This window comes from Chroicocephalus ridibundus, chromosome 3 (assembly GCF_963924245.1).
Source record: "Chroicocephalus ridibundus chromosome 3, bChrRid1.1, whole genome shotgun sequence".
Taxonomy (NCBI): Eukaryota; Metazoa; Chordata; class Aves; order Charadriiformes; family Laridae; genus Chroicocephalus; species Chroicocephalus ridibundus.
In genome coordinates, this window is record NC_086286.1 from 37,714,846 (window position 1) to 37,731,122 (window position 16,277).

The window sequence follows — 16,277 nt, forward strand, 5'->3', positions numbered from 1 at the left end:
AGAGCTAGCATAAATTTACACTGTTATCTTGAGAGATCTTAATGCTAACAGCTCCCAAATTATTTTACTGTAATTTCTGTATGGTTTTTGTTTTAATAGCATTTGTTCATTTTAAGAGCCAAACAAGTTCAAAAGCCAAGAAGCACTGTTTTTTTCTTTCCCACTACCATACCCAGAAGCAAAACAGAACGCTATCTACACAAGAAAAATTAACAGTTTAATGCTTTGACGTCCCAAACATATTTTAGCAACTACCAAATACTATATCCTTTCTGTATTTTAACCTAGACTGAAACGATGCATAAAGAATAAGTCTCTAAACTATTCAATAGAGGTAGTTACAGTAATACTGAAAGTCTTTGTACTGTACCTAATCAAATTAGAATATCCCCAGAGCACATTAATAACAAAATTCATTACTGCAGCATGGTGAATCTTCTCTGTTCCAGACTTACTCCAAAAGGACGTTAGCCTGTTGTTGGCTTCGAGCAATTCCGAGCTTTCAGGCGCTCCAAGTTAGGAGGAAAGCATCACAGCCAAACAGCGCCATTCAACGTTTGAAGAATAGTTTAAGACAAGGAAGCACCAGCAGCTGCCTCTCCCATTCATGCTTTCCAAAATCCTCATCACTGCCTTCTTCCTTGAGGAAATCCAACTCAATATTTTTTTTGAAGTAACCTAAAAATGTATATTTAAGCCCACTAAAGCTCAGTGATGCCTATTTTAACATCACAGACATGCTAGCAGCCACCAGCCCCAAGAAAGGTGTACAGATTTAGAACTGCATGCTGCTGATGTAGAATCCCTAAGCTATTTGCTACAGAACCCTTGGAGAAATTTAGACTAAAATTAAATGTCAATGGGCTTATCCAAGAGAGAGATGCATGAAAAGCAATTAACATGTGATTGGTGAAGATATTGAAAGTGAAATTAATTCTTATGAATTTCTTTTCAAGACGGTCATCTTGTAGGGCGTTTACCTTCCACATGGTTTTACAATTTAGACTATCAGCCTTTCCCTCTTACTTGGTCTTAGAGTGAAACAAAAATTAAAGTGTTGGCCCCGTTAGACCACATGCTTAAAACCTCCTACAGATGAGCTAATGACAGTCAGCTACCTAAGCAGACAAGGATATATATATAGATATATATATATAGTTGAAACAGTAGGAAAAGGAGGCATCTACTCAAATGCAAATTCTCAGTACCGGTAACAGAATTTCCGCTCGTTCCCCTGCTATCAGGAACAGTTAACACTTCAGCACTTTTGAACTATCACAACAGAACATATTTTTTTTATGTCCCTTTTACCACCGATACAACTATTCTGTCCACTGTTATCCTGAGCAAAACAGACAAAAAAGCCCCGCTCCTCAGAATATACCTTTTCAGTCAAGGGTTGGCAGAACAGCTCTGCCTTGTCACCTGCAGGTATCTGGAGGTTGTGTGAGGGTCTGTATTACCAGGCTGCCTCAGTCAGGCCAGAACTCAGGCTGTATAAAAGCAGTTTAGGAGGTGAAGTGCAGGAGTGATTCCACCCTGGACACCAAGAAGAAACCAGGTCTCATATTTGACCTTGATTCTGCCTAATGAGGGATTTCAGTCAGTTCTTCGTGATTATAAGGCAGCTGGCATCACAAAACTCCCAAATCAGATGTACTGCCTTATCAACATTTACTTTCCTCACACAATTCATGCCTGTATATTGTAATGGTCAGGGTAAAGATAAGTTTTTTTCTGTCTTTTGGGGAAAAACCCAACTGATCCTGCCATAACTTGTAAGACTCCCATTAATTATGGCCTCCAATTTTTTCTTCCCTCATTTTGCCTTCCTACCCTTGTTTGATTCAAATCTTTTGCTGTCTAAGTAAGAATACCAACTTAGCATGATTAATCCTGCACAGTTCCTACGATGTCACTACATGAGCTTCTTTACATATGTAGTGTTATACACAATTATTTGGAGATATTTAACAATACTTTACAGCTTGTCAATTTATTTACAATCGACATATGGTAAATGAGGTAATTCCCTAGACTCTACATGGGGAAATCTGTCAAAGGTTCCCTACTGGTATACATTTTCATGCTGATTATGATTTGTAAAGTTCACACAATTTTTGTCATCTCTAGCCATCTGAGACAGAACTGAATTTCACTGCAGACATGAGCTATTACACTTGATTTTATATTTCTCTACATGAGAAGACCACAGCAGCCCTTTCTAAAAATCACATCCTTACAATCATATCATGACTATTAAATAAATGCAATTTAAAGAAAATTAGGTTAGGTACTCTATAAAATTAAAATCTCATGTGAACAGCTCTGGAACTGCAGACGGAGGTGTGCAGCTGGTCCATACACCCATATCCCTGATGTAACAACGCACCCTGGTCTGGAAAATCTAAGAGTCTATACAGTTTCCTAAACTATATGCTTATAAAAGGGGAGAGATACAAAGGTAATTCCCAAGCCCTGTGAAAAAGATGAATGGGTTTACATATAACTGATGCATGGATGAATCTTACAGCACTTGGAGAAGTAACGGTCAAAGACTCCCGTGGCCTCTGTAAACCTGCTGCGGCCTGTCGGCCTGCTGCACGGATCCTCAGTAATGAATACTTTGACAGGTGTTGTTAGCTTTGGTCTTGGAGGTGGGAAGCAGGACTTTCAGAGCAGTGCAAATGTTACTCGAAGGACAAAATTACAGCAATACCAAAGATGATTTTTTTAGTCCCCAAACCTGTATCTTAGTGTCATCTGAAAGACACGGTGTTACGTTGTGTGCACGTGAAAAAGAAGCCTGGTGACCGTTCTACCATTCGTGAGCATGTGTAACATGCGCAAACAAAATTATTAGTTGAGAAAACGTCATCCTTCCTTCTTAGTATCATTTCCACTTTTATACTGCTGCTGCAGTCCTGCCTGGATTCAGAGCCGCGGCGAACTTCTCCAAGCCGTGGATGATACGCAAGTGTTTCAAAGGGACGAGTCGAGTGCCAGCTTGAGAGAGGCAGTTGCTGGGAATTACAAGGCTCTCCCAGGAAAAATATGAATGAGAAAACGAAATACCAAAATTAAAGCAATAAAACTGGCAAGATCCTTCCCCTGCACTCTAGCAGCCTGCATATAAATTTAGGTATGCAGGTAAACTAACAGTGTTAATCAAACTCCTGAGCTGTAACTATATGGTATTCCAAAGAAACGTGAAAACCAATAATACTCATAAATAATAAACTAAGGTCAAATATGTAACCAATTCTCTCTATTTTTAGAAACATTTAAATGCCTGTGTTATACTGTACATCTCTTTCTGCCAAGATTCCGCATATGAAGCCAAATTTAATGCAGTTATTTAATAAAGGCCAAACCTTTAACTAAATGTTACAATTTTCAGAGTGGAGGAGGAGCCAAATATTTAATTTAGACTTAGAAACTTCCCTATAAAGTTTTTCAACTATTGAAGAAAACGCAGACAAAATCATGTCAACTCATATTTAAAGGGATGCCAGTCACTAATATATTCGCTAGAAGAGACAGCAGTGTACATGCTAATAATTTAAGCCATTAATTTAGCTTGTGCTAGAAGATGACAGCCTTCTCTTCACGCTGTGCTAAATGAATAATGAATGCTACGCTCCCAAGGCAACTTTAATTTTTAAAGCCAATACTGATACTTACTCACCCATGCCTGACACTGCGAGGTAAACGTGCTGATGTGGAACGATACCTTTATCAAAGTATTCACAACATAAAGCCAGTGAACCAACCATTCAGCCCCTCTGTACTACAGAGATGGAGCTTATAGCTGAATTCTGCTCAGTTTTATACTGACGCTCACTGTGTTGGGATGGAACTGCCACAGGTTTGCAACCGTGGTATCGCTCAGCCCTCACGGCCCCCCACCCTCTGTAGGTTCCCACAGGTACCCAGCAGAAGCTCATTCCTTCCAGTAACTCGCAGATTCTTAAACTGATCTCCTGAAATCAGGCAAAAGAAGGACGGGACCGTGCCTTTGCAAATAACCACGGGTGAAAGCGAGTAACCTCCTCTGAGGTGGCTCCACACACTCCTCCCTGGGGCTTCCAGCACTGTATTTAGAGACACTAAGCTGAAGCATCCCAAACCAGCAGAGGCTGCAGGACTGCTCCCTGCGGCCAACCATCGGCTCCGAACACCAGCTTGAGAGTGCAGCAAGAGAAACCAACAGTTGTTTCATCTTTTAAAGAAAAATAAATTTAAACAAATTAGGCCTCAATTCTTGTGACGCAATTATAAAGAAAATTTTTTGTTTGCAAAATGTACCGTTTCACATAGAAGTTCTGCAAAATAACAGTGAAGGCAATGAAAAGCCGTAGCAGGGACAATGCCTCAGGCCTACCAGGTTGTATTCTAGCATCTCCGTGCAACAGAAAAACATCCAGGTCATAACTGCGATGTGACGGGCAGGGCTGATACATTCAGCCAGCCTTGGAACTGGCAGGATTAACCCTCAGTAGCAACGTTGACAAACGACAGAAGTGTGAAGATGAGAGAATTCAGATCTCCCTCAAGCAGTCACCATGGGGGTGGGCCAGGGTGACGTGGGAAGTTAAAGCACAGTTAAGAATTTTAGACATAGGCTTGCTACATACCTTACGCAAACAAGCCGTCAGCTTATTTTGTCAAATTTAACAATTTGCCATGGACGCTCACCTGGCAGATGGTGGTTCAGATGAGCCTGCTTTGCTACACAGCAGCAGCTCTCTGCAGCAGAGGGCTCAGCCATCACAGCAAACAAATGTCTCAAACTCAGCCCTTGTAGAAACCACTGCACAAGCCCGACCGCTCTCAAATTAGGCATGGCTTTTCACTCCCCAGCAGTCCAACAAACAGTCACAAGAAACCATCTCATACCCAAATGTCTTCTCCATTATCCAGAATTTTCCCAATAGACTATTATGGCCTTTTAAAGTACATGAAATCAAATGCTAGCTGTAATCCAAACCCAGAAACGTTCCCCCTCAAATTCTGGATCCAAGTGGACACTCTTGCTCCAACACGGAGATGGTGTTTGGTAGACATGCAAGTAGAACTGCTGTTCAGATAAAGGAAAGTTCTGTCTTTGAAAGCAGATGCCATAATTATGCTGTTGTTCTGGCATTTGACCTAAAAGGGGCAGCAGATTGTCCCACTGAAGAAATTCATGCCAACACTTGCTTATATTGCTGGCAAACCTTCAACTAAAATGCTGAGAATTAAAACCTTCCACCCCCCTGATTCCAGGCTGTGCAGGCTGTTGGTGTTTTCATCCTTGTCTATATAACGCTTTAAAGACAAACAGTATTATGCTTAAACCAACCAGTGAAAGACAAGAATTCTTTTTGTGCTGATATATCAAAGTAATAGAAGAAAATTGTACAGATAATGTAACTGAGCCAACCATGGCATTTTTATCAAATTCATCAATTATTAAAATAATACCAACTGTGCTTCTAGAATTGCCCTTCGTTTTCAGATCCTAAGCTGACACTGAAGAACGAGTCATACCACATTTTATTTTTCCAAGTTGAAAAGAGCTTATGACGAGTAGTCATATGCCATTCTCACAAAGAGACTTATTAGACTTCAACCTGGGCAAGTGACATGAGAAGATACAGGTTTCCATGCCCGTTCAATCTGAGGCTAACAGGTGATTGGACTAGCAAAAAAAGCTATTGTGTTGGAGAATGTTTTACATACATCTATACTGAAAATGAATTACACAGAAGCCAAATATATTTTCTTTTCTATTTTAAGAAGATTATATATACTATGATCTACACAATATTGCCAGCAAGCACAAGCTGATATTTTCAGATGGGTATCCAATATAAAGAACCGTTATTTGTCCTTCCTAATTCTGCTTCTTTTGCCTTTAGTCAGCAAAAAAAATCCCACCACAGACACATTACATGCTTGATAGGCAAGACTAGCAGTCTCAGTCAGGAAGGATTAGAGAAATTCAATCGGTAAAGTCCGGTCCATCAGGAGTTACTAGAAAGAGTTCCCAATGAATGGGATTCCTGCTCAGAAAATATCTCAGGTATTGGCTGGTAAATACTGTCAGCTTGTAGTGGGAGGAAGAACATTGAACGCACGCCTTTTCCTGGCATTATATTGACCTTCTTTTCATGATGTTTCAGCATATGCTTAGGGACAGCACTAAATTTTTCAGGGAAGGACGGGTATTATTTCCTAACAAGCCATCTTTAAATTGGAAACAAGTAAACAGAATTGAGAAACCAATTAATTGCTGGAAGCAGAAAATTATTAAAAGGAAGAAATTATTAAAAGAAAGGAAAATGTATATTGCAACATTTGCTTTTTCAGCTCCCTCAATCAGGGCAGAAAAAGATGATTAAGGCATTAAACCCCCCCAAATCTTCGGTTATGGAAACAAGAGCGGTTGAGGACATGGAGAAACAGAGATGGAAAGTTGATTGTGACATCTGTACCAAATACCGCACCCTCCCAGAGGCAGGAGGTATTGGGAGGCACACAGGGGCTCCTTCCTTCCGTGTGTGCTAGTCTGGTGACTGTCCCTTCAAACAGCTACAACCACATGTAGCACCAACTTAATCGGTCAATTGACTGAAAACCGGGCCCTCAGGCTTGTATCCTGGCTATAACAGAAGTGCAACACTTCACAGAAGGTGACAGTCAGATCTCAGTCATAGCGGCATTTCTGAAGATGAGAGGCCATAGTTTTGCGGTGTGAGAATTGATGATAAAAGCAACCATAAAGCAACACTGTGTGAATCACTCAGAAGTGCTCTGAGAAGATGATTTGAAGGGATTTACCTAGAGGCTCATCCACAGTTACTGAAAGGTACTGTCATTCATGGTTTGTCTGTATGTGTGGCCTTAAGAAGTCGGCTGAGCTCTGGAAGGAGTGCAGAACAAGCTCAGACAACACTATACTACAACACTTCCGCAGCCCAGTGCCATCACAGCTGAGATGGGATATTCAGATACTTTTCCATTTGTTTGCTAATTGCTCTGCTGGACTGCAAGTGTTTGACAAGAAGTGTCAAACACAGAGTTTCTCAGAGGAGGCTGGAAGACCCCGAAGCCTGGCAGGGATGACTCCAGGGCGTTCGTTTGTAATTTCACATCATCTTTAGCACACCAGCTCACCTCTGATGCCTGTGCTAATGAGCAAACCGTCATAAAATCACAGATGGATGGAAACACGCTTTTCATCTGTAGCACCAACAGATACCACTGGTCAAAAATTTTCAACCGTCTCTAAACAGTTAGGGTTCTCACCACAAGTAATAAATCCCAAATCTTTTGCCTCCTGAACCTTATTCTTCCTGACAGAAGCCAAAGGCTTCTCTCCTAACCAGTTAGCCTCTGATGGAGAATCCACTGAGGAACCCGGTCCTTACTCAATGGGTACAGCAGCACAAAAGCATACAGAAGAGAGCTGGAATATTTCTTGTAAAAGCTACCATTTGGTTTGGCCCTCCCTGATCCCATTCTTTACAGAATGCTCCTGCCTTCAGACTGACGGCAGGAAATGCACAGTCTCGCAAACGGAAGATTCGCCTCACTGAAGAGGGAAAGAAATTTAAGAAAGCTTTGAAGCTCCCAGATTCCTGAGCAGCAATCCTCTTTCTGATCATTGGGCTGTTAATGATGAAGAGAGAAGAGTATGCAAACCTAGCAGCTTCTCTGTGTCATTGAAAAAAAAAAATCCTTGTAAATAGTATAGTAAAACAGAATACATACATATAAACAGAAGTTTAGATCAAACAGATGGTACGTTCTCACTCTGGACTGCAGTACCTGTTCAGATAAATATGCAGAACGGAATCTTCTTCCACTTCTCACCTAAGTGCAAAATGCAGTTTAAATGAAGGTTAGGGATGACAGAAGCGATTACCTCAGTCGGTTGGTGTAAGTATCTACACAGGTCTTCATTTTAGCCAACAAAGTCCCAACAGAAGCTTGTGACTCCAACTGTTCTTCCTCCTCTTCACTATTTTCTCCCGACAGAGGAAGCAGTAATGGTACCATCGACGTGCAGGATGCAATAGCACGGAGTAATTCCAGCAGGGCTCGGTAAAGGGGAACGTGGCGGGCCATATCCAAAACTAAGAGAGAAAAACATTTTTCAAAAATTACTACAATTGAAGACGACCCTTCTTCTCTAAGTACAGATGTTTTGTATAGAAAAGCTAGATTTTAATAAGTATTAAAATGTTAATGACATTTAATGATAAAACACAGTATGTTATAATACCAATTTATAAGTTCATGTTTTAACGGACTTGTCCAGAAAAAAATGCATAAGATACCTTGAAAACAAAGGTTAGCAAAAGACACAAGAGGACAAAAGTGCTAACAAGGAAGGGAACAGGATTACCACATGCTATATTCATTTCTAGTAGCTTAATATACAATCCTAGCTCAAGTTGTATGCCAACAGTAATTGCAAAAAAAAAAAAAAAATCTATGGAGGAAAAATTGTAACCCATGGCGTAGCAGGGCAGCCTCTGCTGATTCTAAATGTGTAAGCATTAATAAAGACAGACTTTCATATCACCCGCTATTTATAGTTATCTTCTCCTTTGGGAAAATTTGTCTGCATTACTGCAGCAATATTTATGGTCATGAAATAAATGAAGTTATCTACTAAGGAGTCTAGCTTGCTGCTAGAGAGTATCATTTTAAGTATCATTTTAAAAATCATTACGCATTCTTCAGAGCATGCAAAGGCTCTGACGAAGATACAATTTTTTTCTGCATACATATGGACCACAAAACAGTAAAGATTATTAACAAGACACATTAGGTAGGCAAAGCTCACCGTCTTAGTGTTGCTCAGTGCGATGTATATATATTATAGAAATAACTGTGGGTAGACTATAGGTATCAGCTGCCCTGACTAGGAAAGACAGGCAGAGACACACAGTTTAATGGACTCTCTAGCACATTGTTTATTTTTCTTTTCCACTTGCTTGGACAAATATGTAATGGATGTCATTTCAACTGACTTTGTAGCATTAATAGAAATCCTGAAAATGTAGCTATACGCAGATACTTTAACACAGCTGCTTCCTCTGTCCCTAGGACATGCTATTTTTAACCTAACTGCAGAAAAAAACTGCTCTAGTTCAAAGTATTTACAAATGACTGAGTTTATGATAAAATAAATTTATGCTTTTTCCATCAAAAAACCCACAACAAACAAAAAGCCCCTGCCAACTCACATTAGGACAGAACAAAGCATAGAACTCTAATGTTTCATTTAGCACATCTCACCCTCTAAGCTAAAGTGTATCCCAAACACCAAAACCCTTAGCTCTAAACACAGCACGATGGGACAGCATGAACAGCCAAGCCAAATTCAACATGCAGGTTTATCCATGTTTAAAGCTAGATTTATCTCTCCCAAGAGTTCTTTGATCAACAGCTTGCTATTCATATTTGGAAACTATTACAATGGCACAAACTCTTAAGTTTGTGGAGTTCTGTTGTGTTGAACAGGACGAAATTTTACTGAAACAAAGCATTCACCTAAATGGCTCTAAAAAAAATCCTGTGTCAAAATATTCCATATATTTAAAGCAACTTATATTGAATTTGAACACTGACATTAAGAAAATCAGTTTCAATTATCTGTCAATTCTTACATTTTATATATATATACACATTTTTTATATATATGTTTTTATATATATCTCCATTCCTTATTCTCAGTCTCTAGTCAACAACGATTGCCCACAGAAAAATCCCCACCATGTGTAAAACGGCCTTAAAATAAACAGGAATAGATCTGATGATGTGTGAATTTAAAGAAAAAAAAAGGAAAGAAAAAAAGAAAAAAAAAAGGAGTGTGGGGGCAGAGCAGGGCAAAAGAAAGGGAGAAAGGGAGATCATAAAACCCATAGTGTAACCCTCGCCAGAAACGACCTCCCACCTGTAGTGCTAAAGATCAAGCGGTTCCTCAATTTAATCAATAGCTCTTTATTACGAAGATAGTGAGTGAAGGAGAAATATGACCTCTTAGATAACCACAGCATTTCATTTCTGGAAAGCTTTTATTTATTTATTTTAACCATGAAATATTCATGAGGCCAGAATATATAATTTCAAATCCTTCAGTGCTTACTTGCCCTCTCCTTTGCTAAACGGATAGTTAAATTCGAAATTACTGTCAGGAGGGAAACTGAACTGACATAACTTTAAAATGGGAACGTTATCCAGAAAGACAGGAGCGAATTTCTGGCTTTAGCAGATTCAACTCACTTGCACTGCTTTGCAATTCTTCCCATGTGAAACAAATGAAAAGCATTCACTTGGTTTCAATTTAAACAATCTTTTGGGGAACAACTACCAATTTCTTTTACCTGAATGCTAGACTCCTCTAAACTCCATTTTTTGATACCATTATGTGTCTTACACTGTATTTGTCCAAGGCCTTTACTATACTTACTAAGGATTATGACACGTGCAGGTGTGTTTGTCTATCCAAAATGCCAGAATTCCCCCCCATCCTCAATATGTTTATCAGGACTGGATATCTGGAGAAGTAGCAGAAAAGCTTGCTGTAAAGAACTCAAAATTGACAAATTTCTGTTTATTACCTTTACTTGGCAGTTCATCTGCTCGTGCCTATTTTCCTTTCAGTTGGAAGAGAAGCCAAACTGACTACAGTATACGTTTTCTGCAGACACAGCTCTGCTCAAAAAAATTGAGCATTTTTTTAATTTCTATATTTACATGTAATTAGATGTTCCAAATTGGATAATGCTCAATTTTTAAGAGACGGTGTTCAAGCCACTAGGACTACAAGACACTCCTTTGTAAAAATAATCCCCTGGCCCAGATCTACTGTTTGCTGACCTGCCCACCTCCGCCTGGCATGGCCGGCTGCAGCTCCAGATGTCCTAACAGCACCTTCCTGGACTGACAGAGGCTTAGCAAGTCCAGCAGTGTTCAAACGAGAGCCTCAGCCATCAGGCTGCACCACTCAGACTCCACCATCATCTTTGCTGCTTTTAGTGTCGGCAGCATATTTAGTTAGTTGGGATTTATGATCGATTTATTCCCTTTAGATATCATTTTATATATATGTATTTTTTTTTTTTCAGGAGAGTATTTCAGAAATAGAAATGATAGAGCTTTGTAAAAAAAAATATTTAGATCCTGTAACAAAATCCTTTAAAGGAATTGAATGAAGATAATAAAAACATGAAGAAAAATATCAGATACAAATCTTCAAATTAACAAACCGTATTTCCATCAAATGGAAGCAATGGAACCTTCAGACTATCTTAGCAACTAAGAAGCCAGCAATTTGGATTTTAGCAAATATAAACTTCAATGGAGAACAAGCGTTAAAAGTAATCCACTGCTTTCTTCAAAGTCTGCTATTCCTTGGGAACATACGCAATTTTTTTTTGCCCGACTGAATTGGGCAATACAGGAGTAGCGTAACACTTTACTCGAATTAAATAAGGTAGCTTCTTGTGTAGAAAAGAAAATCCAACACATCACAAAAAAGAAACAAATACTTTTGCACATAGCAGAGCTATAATTTGAATAGCATTAGCACATCTTAAATATGTCAGGTTTTTTTATATGGGTACTTCAGTTGTATGAGAAGGCACTAACAACATTTGATTTATATGGACACGCGCATAAGCACACTAAACTGCAAATACACAGCATTCCTAAGAAAATGAAAACGGGAGATTAAGATTCCTGGCTCTGTAAAAATGACAGACGGATATATTATCTGGGATTCTCTGTTATCCCAAAGTCAAAAACGTCATTAAATAACGACAAATACCTTTTCTGAACAGCTCCGTTTGCTGCCCTCAGACTCCCACGCTGCGTACGCCTGGACCGTCCCGCCTGGTAGGCGCACGCAAACTGTGGGGTCTTTCACATCTGTCCATTTTTGTGCTCTCGGTGCTCCCTGATTCTATGGGGCAGTGAATTGCTGAGAAAGGTCCAACCCCCAGCACCAGGGACCAGTTCAGAAGCTCCCCCTTGTTGACCCTCAAACAGAATGCTGCCCGAGAGAGCCTATCTGCACTTCTGCTAGGTTTCTTCAAATTAATACTATATGCCACACACTTACATCAAAAGAGAGGTAAAGATTAAATTATTTTATTACTAGACTCAGAGCAGGGATTTGTACTCAGTTTTTATCCTGCTTCCTCGTCCACTTTAAACAGGGCCGGCAGGACAGGGTTGCCTGGTGACGACAGTGTTGTCTCAGAGAAAGCTCCAAAACCGGTGCCTGGACTGTGGCTTTTGCTCCACCTGACCCAGTCTGATTCCCCTGGGAGCTTTGTATGTGCTTCTTAACTTGCAGTCAGCAAATACACATCAAGGTCCACCTTTTGGCTACACCAGCAGTCAACCAGTTCAAACCGTGGAGCAAGAAGCAGAGCACAAGCTAAAAACTGCTGCTAGACCTGAAGCATAAGCAGCCAGCTGCAGGAGACCTGCAAAACGGCCCCTCGCTGTTGGCCGGGAGGTGGCTGTGACAGCCCGGGGCACAGGAGTAGGACCGGGAGGCGACAGAGAGCAGCAGGGCAACACCACCACGTGGTGGGTGACAATGCGATGACAGCCGCGCTCTTCAAGGTTGGAGTCCCAGTGCATCTTTATTACCACCTTTGTTTTATAAATTGCAGGAACTGGGAGTTCTAGAAGGACGAACGGACACATCCAAAACACAGACCGATGTCTTATTGTCCTTGATAATTAGCAAGGAAGTTCACTGTAGTCTTTCTGGACAATAGGCAGCATGCATATATACTCATAATTCACATCAAAAAAGTGTCTTGAGTCTAAATTTATTCTGTTGCATTTATGAAAAGCAGAAATCTTAGCCAGGACACTGCCATTTACTAAGACAGGGAGGGATGGAAAACATCTGGAAAACATGTTTTAATGGAATAAGGTCTCATCCCTGCCTCCCATTCATTTGGGTAATAAAGGTCAAGTTTTACCGGAATCACTAAAATTCAGTTAGCCTATTGACACACTATTTGTAATTTAGAAAGACCTGAAGGCTAAATAGGTAAAAAACCAGACATTTCATAAAACCAGATCTCCCTTATATGCTAATAACAAGCAGTTCTGATTTTGGGGGCTGGCGGAGGGAAGAAAAGTCTGACTGAAGTTATTTTAAGAAGTCTTAACTTTCAGAAACTGCTGAGCATCCTGTCTTTTGAAAACTGCAGTCTTTCACAAATGCCTAAAGGTCAGGAGGTATTAAGGTACTGATCACATTTTTGAAAACTTCTAGACACAGACTACTTATTCCTGGGAAACAACTGATTACCGTTCAAAGATCGTCTGTGTGATTTCAAAACATTCCAATTGCTTTCCACGCATCTATTTATCACCAATATAGATCTACTTCTTACAAAGACCCAAGGCTACCCATATGCAATTACAACCTTCATATAATGAAAAAGCATATGAGGGAAGGTAGTTTCACAGGATCAAGGTATTACCTGAAATTGCATATATATCTGTAACATGATAATGGCCCAACTGAGTCTAATACTCCTTTGCTTTCTTTTAATATTATACAATATTCAAACAAAGAATAGCCAGACCTAATGGCCCATTAAATAGATAGTACTGAACAGCAATAAATTTTTTTTCAATTCATTTAACATCCTCAGTACAACTTAACTGGCTATGAATAAGATTATAAAACTTATTTCCATTGCAAAGGATATTTAAAACATATCACAAAGAATATGCACATTTATTTTAAAATAAAGGCAATTATTCATTTGCATATTCATTGTATCCAAAAATTTTCACACTTTGCAGCAGATTAAAGAAACAAATAGAGAAGAACAATTTGTAAGAAAATGATGAAAAGTGTATCTAATGTGAAGGCCTTCCCACTGTGTTTCTCACTGTGACCAAACTAGGAATTCCTACCCTGAAAGGGCTTACAAATTTGATGTAAAATATAACAAGAGACACTTGAGGAAAAAAACCATGCATACCATCCCTGCTTCTCTGCTACAAGAAAAGCTGTAAGTAGATGCTCTCAATCTACATCCTGTACATCATTTCTCATTTAGCAGACTCACTTCATTTCCGGACTTCTTGAATTTCTGTTATTTTAAAGGCCCACAAAAGTATGACTTTTTCAAAGCAGTTTTCCTTACATGCAATTTCTTTTTACTTCTGACCAATACACGTGACTGACTTTCTGCCTTTGTTGAAGGAAAGAAGGGTGTGCTGGCAGCCACGGCAGAAGGCACCACTGGAAACTCTTTCCAAATTACAGCCCTTTTATTTGTTCTCTCAAAGAGATCTGCCACTGCTAACATGAGAGGGATGGTCATGAATGGTCAACTAAACGGAAATAACTGGAAAAAAAAAAAAAAAAAAAAGGCTTTCTGGAGAGAATGCATATCTAAAACGAAAAAAATCTTGCAAATGGCTACAAGCGTGGCTTATATTTAACAGGTCAGAAGAGGGGGAAAAAACAAGTCAAAACTTGAAATGAACAAACTGACCCCTCTAATCAAAGATCAAGTTGAATTCTAATTTTATAATTATGTTCTCATCTTCCATTCCAAGAGGCCTCTCTCTTGCATGAGGTAGAGTTTCCAGTGACCCAAAAGACTCCTTCAACTCTCATTTCTTATTTTGTTTTGGATCTATTCTTCTCCTATTTCAATGAGACTACATCTTCCCGAAAAGACGACTGGTTGTATTTTGTTAAATATTTGTCCAGAAGCAGCCATCTAATCCTGACTCTGTTTTAAGCAATGTGAAAGAAAACCACTGACAGTTATGCAGAGCAGCTGTACTATAAAACTGTTCTATTCACCTTATGCGCAAATGCTCAAAATTTAATACAGTATATCCAAACCTCCACCGCAAAAAAACCCCAAGAAAATACCTTTGTATTCCAAGATATCTATTTTTCTTTTGTAGTAATAAAGTTTAAAGGACACTGTTCTCATCAATTTAAGAAGCTAAAGGTAAAGTAAGACATTATCACTACCATGCTACCTACTAAAAAAGTTTAAGTCCAACGTTAAGATCACGACTTGCGTAACATGAACGCTCGCCACTGCATTTTTCTTCTTTATTTTACTTTATTTTTCCCTCTGAATAATTTAAAAATACATCTTAAAGTCCTGTCAATTTTACACCATTTCTAAAACATGCTTAGAAATTACCGTGGACATATTTTTGATGCCTCAGTATGTTATTCACAAACCTAAACCCCATAGCCATGACTAAATTAAAGACTTCAGGATCTCATTACCATATTAAAGACTCTCAGTAGCTACAAACGCCGCTGTTCAAAAAAGCCACACAAAGGAAACACTCGTTTTCATATTTTAATTAAAACCTTCAGACACAGTCTTGTGGCCACAGATACTGCCAAGCACGAGTGAGAGGCACTGTCTTCCCAATAGGGCCACATATCCATTTTCTAAACATTTTAAAACCGGAGCCGTTCCTCAGTCCCCCTTTACTGCATCTTTGCAAACATATGATCTATGAATGCAGTCCACGCTGCAGGCAATAGTGTCAGTTCCAAATACGTCATGCTCTACTGCCTCTTGATTTTCTGTTTCAGAATCAACCCAGGGCGAGCCTCTTTTATAATAGACCTAATTAACACCCTGTGGTCCGCTCCTTATTGATAGTAAAAAAGATTGCCTACCGAGTATTTCAAAAGCAGGTCTTTTTAAGAAAGTATTAGCCTTTGGGTAAAAACGAAACAAATACTTTCTAAATATTGTCATCTTGTAATAATTTAATTAGTTTGACTTTTTCTTCACTTTTCTTTATCGGAGTAACAACACAAGCATTTTCACAATACTATTTTGAGTATCAGAAAAAACTGGCATCAGAAAAACTGGTCCCCTTGCACAATGAAGCAGGAGAAGGAGGGGTTAAGCCCCCACACAGGTCACGAGTTACAAATTCTGTGTCAGAGCAGTAAAACAATGCAAGAAGGGTGGGACTCTCAATTCAACATGTACAGTGTCAGGCTCCAAGCTGATGGATATTATTGTTCAGATACAGCCTTAAAATTTTGCTCTTCTGATGTCAGCACTGAGCCCGTTAGTAGTCAAAAAAAATAATTAATCAGATCAAACGTTAGAAAAGGTGAAGAGAAATTAGAAATTACTTAATGAGACTGCATTCAATCATTAGTACCACTTCAATAACCATGTGAATTTTCCCTCTTTCTCAAAAAGACTGGACAGAAATGGAAAAGGGATGAGAGA

The 16,277-nt window shown here is 39.3% G+C and overlaps 1 protein-coding gene across 5 annotated transcripts in view; it reads right to left on the minus strand.

Annotated features, from left to right (window-relative positions):
* Positions 1-16,277, minus strand: part of BIRC6 (baculoviral IAP repeat containing 6) — a 188,023-nt gene that overhangs the window by 16,791 nt on the left and 154,955 nt on the right. For all 5 annotated transcript variants that reach the window (XM_063328808.1, XM_063328811.1, XM_063328812.1 and 2 more), the window contains one exon: positions 7,913-8,123. In XM_063328808.1, coding sequence (XP_063184878.1) covers positions 7,913-8,123 — 211 coding nt within the window. The remainder of the gene's footprint in view (positions 1-7,912; positions 8,124-16,277) is intronic.